The sequence below is a fragment of the Habropoda laboriosa genome, unplaced genomic scaffold, assembly GCF_001263275.1.
Source record: "Habropoda laboriosa isolate 0110345459 unplaced genomic scaffold, ASM126327v1 scaffold291, whole genome shotgun sequence".
NCBI lineage: Eukaryota > Metazoa > Arthropoda > Insecta > Hymenoptera > Apidae > Habropoda > Habropoda laboriosa.
The window spans coordinates 446,402-450,946 of NW_017100515.1; the positions used below are offsets into that span (position 1 = coordinate 446,402).

At 26.7% G+C, this 4,545-nt stretch overlaps 2 protein-coding genes across 2 annotated transcripts in view; both read right to left on the reverse strand.

Annotated features, from left to right (window-relative positions):
* The window catches only part of LOC108576354 (phosphatidylinositol glycan anchor biosynthesis class U protein), a 1,592-nt gene extending 971 nt beyond the window's left edge, over positions 1–621 (reverse strand). Inside the window, exons 1-3 of the mRNA XM_017939326.1 lie at positions 492–621; positions 137–339; positions 7–66 (exon numbers count right to left, since the gene is read on the reverse strand). Of these exons, the coding sequence (XP_017794815.1) occupies positions 7–66; positions 137–339; positions 492–621 (393 nt within the window). The remainder of the gene's footprint in view (positions 1–6; positions 67–136; positions 340–491) is intronic.
* Positions 622–2,234: 1,613 nt separating this feature from the next.
* Positions 2,235–4,271, reverse strand: LOC108576397 (WD repeat domain phosphoinositide-interacting protein 4-like). Its single transcript, XM_017939383.1, has 7 exons — positions 4,164–4,271; positions 3,551–3,818; positions 3,234–3,474; positions 2,984–3,132; positions 2,795–2,896; positions 2,605–2,723; positions 2,235–2,501 (listed from the first exon to the last, which is right to left on the reverse strand). The coding sequence occupies exons 1-7, from the start codon at positions 4,210–4,212 to the stop codon at positions 2,392–2,394; spliced, it is 1,038 nt and encodes a 345-aa protein (XP_017794872.1). The 5' UTR covers positions 4,213–4,271; the 3' UTR covers positions 2,235–2,391.
* Positions 4,272–4,545: the final 274 nt, after the last annotated feature.

Here is a 4,545-nt window from a genome sequence, read left to right on the forward strand (position 1 = left end):
TATAGAAGAATCATCATGGTTTTCTGTATTTTCATTGCATAATTTTTCTTCTTTTCTTTTAGAAACCTGTAATTCATATCATTTCAACACATTTGAATTATATAAGGCTTATTATAAAATATAAAACTTAACTAACCAGTTCAGTTGCATACTGTTTTGCTGTAAATGCAAGGAGTAATGCTGTTAACAAATCAGTGAAGACAAATAAGCAAAATAAAACCCATTGTGGTAAATATTGTTGAATGAAATTAAAAACATATAAACCAATAGGTGTTTCATGAAATAAATCTCCTGTATAGGGATCAATGCCAAAGTTGTACAAATATACTCCTTCAGTCACTAAAATTAAATTAAATGAATAATAAAATATTATATTTAATGTTTTCACTATAATTACTATTATTATGTACGATAGTAATATTAATAGTATTAAACATGTATAAATATCTATCAATTAGTTATTATCATTAACAAATTGAAATTTATCTAACCTCTTTTCCACGAATTTAATGCAGTAGAAACTTCCACACGGTCGGTAATAATTTTTTGATATCCGGAATTCATCAATAAAAATCTAATAGTACCAGCTAATACAAAATTTGATAACCATTGTTTCGTCATTTTTTAATCAACTACAAATCATTCATGTATTCGTTGTACAGTCTGTTTACGATATACAACCAGTATTTAAACAGACATTATATATTTACTATGTTAATTTTAAGCAATAGGTTTTATCTTTAAAGTATTTCAGAATATAATTTTCAACTGTAACATCTTTTTCCCTTTGATATTAAACTGATTAAAGATTTCATTCTCAACAAACCAAACTATGGCATATGAGCGGCTTTTCTACTTCCAATAGAATAATTTTATCTATCATAATTTACAGTAAAGCAGGTGTTAATATTTATTTAAATAAATTTATTTGAAATAATGAATTACTGGCTTTCATGTGAAATATTTTTTAATACATTGTTTTTATTAAAAAAATTATTACTCAGATGTAGCAAAATATGACTTCTTTCGTTCCATTATTATACTTCTAACAAACTGTAAATAATCTAAGTTGTATGTATTGCGTAGTAAATATATTTTGTGTTTGTACTTCCTTATAAATTAAGAAATAAAAAATGATCGAATTCTATATACATTTTACTAGAGTTGATATTATTTTAATAATGCAAATAACAAAAAATGTGGAACGCTTCACGATTTTGCGTGTCATCCTTGCGCAGGGGCCATGCTAATCTTCTCTGTATCGTTCCAATTTTAGTATATGTACTGCCGAAGCAAGTACACAAGATAATTTTAAATTCTTGTATATATAGGAACCAACTCTCTCTTGACAACTAGTGAGAGAAGACTATTTATGTAAGCCATCTAGTGGCACAATAATAAATATGAAATGTAACACAAGATACGTATTAAGTGCAAAAGACAATATTACTTTCCATAATAAGTTTTTTTAGAAGAATTTTAAATTAAACTCCTAAAATTTGCTTTTTGCATTAAAAGTTGTTAAGAAAATAACGAAGTATTATATTTACAGAAAAAAATTGATAAAGTTATAAATTTTAGGTTAGTATTCATGTTTTGAATTGTATGAAGGTATGATAAAAATGTATTACTTGATAACATATTCTTATAATTACTTAATAACATAATCTGTATCTGTAATCTAATAATCGTAATAATTTATCATTACTTAATAACATAATATTATAAGTTAGTACAAGTTGTAATTTAATAGTTATAGAAAAAAGGTAAATTTTAACAATATTATTTATTTCATATTGTGCATTTTAGCAAAAATGCGATTGACTGGTTGGCGATATGCAGCATTTATAGGAGTATTTGTAGGATATATAGGAACATTTTCTTATTTTACAATGATAAGTCCTATGATTGATCCAGAACCATATAGTATACATAAACTACATTAATCGCCAAATAATTTTAAAAGTGTTTTCTGATTGTTTATCTAATCTATTAATTTCAGAACGAATTCATGAAGTAACAGAGAAATACCAAAAACGAAAAGTATGAATATGAGCATTTTCAAAATACAGATCAACATGTAAATATCAAAAACTAGTATCATTTTATCAAAAAACAAGTCAAGAAAGACATTTATTGTATAAAATCAATTTTTATTATGTATTATAGTTTGACATATGCCACTAAAATATTGGTGCATATAAAATAGATTAAAGAACATTTAGTACATCATGTTAAAAAATCAGTAAATGTAGTGACTTGTACTCTTTTTACAATTATTAATATCATTATGTTACTGTACAGACGTCTGCTGCAAGAAGTTTCTTATTTAAAATGACTAGAAACTCTCCTACAGGCATAGCATTTTATAAACATAATATACAATTTGTGTTAAAAATCGTCATGATCACAAACATCTAGGAAGACATCAAATACCTCACGATTGCAATTTCCATCGGCAGTGAAAACATATTTATGAAATGTTCCATCCATACAAATTGCTAGAAATAATATATAGTGTAAAATTAAAATAAATAAAATATTTATACAAATTTTATTATTATTATACTATACTGTTAAATACATTTGTTGTATAGAACATACCTATAACAGAACTTCTTGTACCAAATGCACACACACAAGCACATTCTGGTGGTACTGTAAAAGTAGCTAATGCCCATTGGCTTTCGACATAATTTCCCCAAAACCCCATTTTTGAGAAACTGTAAATAAATTAATCATTAATATTATTCAGTGAAATTTATCAAGTAAAATTTATACTATATTTACATACGTCGATCTGCGATTTAATTGCGTATCTTTCAACGCAAATATGTGTACTGTTCCTTTGTCACTGGAAGCACATAGAAATTCTGAATCTCTACTAAATGTAATACTGAAACATATATTACACAATACGTTTAAACGTAAATCGCAATGTTATAAATGTTATTTGTTTTTAGTGTATAAAAATTACATTTACCAATAAAGTGTTGCAGAGTCAGCACCTCTTCTTAATTCCACTAACAAGTGTCTACGTATACTGTCCCATACTCTAACTAAAGTACCTTGTGTGGAAGCTGTTGCTATCATAGTACCACTATTGTTAACTGCGAGACAGGCCAATGCACCCTAGCAGTATTATTTATAAATATAAAGAAATGCTAAGAAAACAATATGTTAACATAAAGATATAATTTCTATTTAGAAATCTTTATACAAAATATACATACTTGATGCGCTGCAAGAGTTGCAGGAGCACTAGAACTTCCAGCTTCTGTAGCACTAAGATCAATTAAATGTACACTGCCTTGCTTGTGACCAGGAAAAGCAAGAAGCTGTTTTTGTGCAGTGGCTAAAGTAGCAACTTCAATTAATCCTTTTGGATTATCTCTGGTTTCTAAAGTCAATAATCTTCGTGTTGGCATAGGAAATGAGAAGACATGTATTTCACGTTGAAGTGCCACTATCATTCTGTTTTGTAAAATTAGTCCTAAATGCAACATTTATATTGACTAAAAATAAGAGTTAGTTATACTGGCAAACTTACTTATCTCTACGTAATCGTACAGCCTTAATAGGACTGGTAAAAGTCACTTCCATTACAAATTTCTTAGATAAATCATCATAAATAAGTACTGTATTTTCTGCAAACTTTGGTCTTGTACCACCACCTACTATGGCAATAATATTTGTCCTCCAAAGCATTTCTGCAATAGCTATACTTCCCATTATATTATTTTCCAAATGTGCTTCTTCAACTAATGGTTCTACATTATATACTCTAAGACCAGATTCCATGCAACACGTAAAACATCCTAAAAAACAGAAACAAATTACAAATACAAAATATTAAATAAATACATTCTTTTAAAAGTGATACAAAACTCTTATTACTATTAATAACATAAATTTTGAATAATTAAATATATACATTAGCATATAATAACATTGTTACAAATGAAACAGATTTGTTTCCAGACTCTCTTATTTTTCATTCTTTTGTAACAATATTGTATTTGTTTCTTGCAAAATAAAGTATACCTTCTTAACCTTTTTAGTTTCGAGACAATGTGAAAAGAATATTATATTTTATAATATCAAAAACAGATTCATCGTAATTCTTAAAAGTTTAAGTGATTAAAACTATAAATAATAATTACCTTGATCTTGATTAAATCGTAAACTAAGAATATTTCTTTCTCCAGCCATTTGGTGTTACATTAAATCAAACAAATAAATGTTTCTTTTTTTTATATATAATTTTTTTTAACAACTATACTACGTGTTTTTGTTTACATTCTTCTTTCACAATCAGCTGTGGCACAATGTTTAGTACAGTATTTCATTCTTTGTGAGATACGATAACAAGAATAAGGCTGATTTTCACTCTTCGAATGAATTAGTCTTATTTATAAATACTGAAAGCATTTGTATGCAAATGATGGGAAACGTAATCATTCCTATCGTCAGGTCATATTTAATAAATGGAAAAATACGAAATACAAAAGTGCAAATAAATTTGAAATTTTTTGGAACATTTAT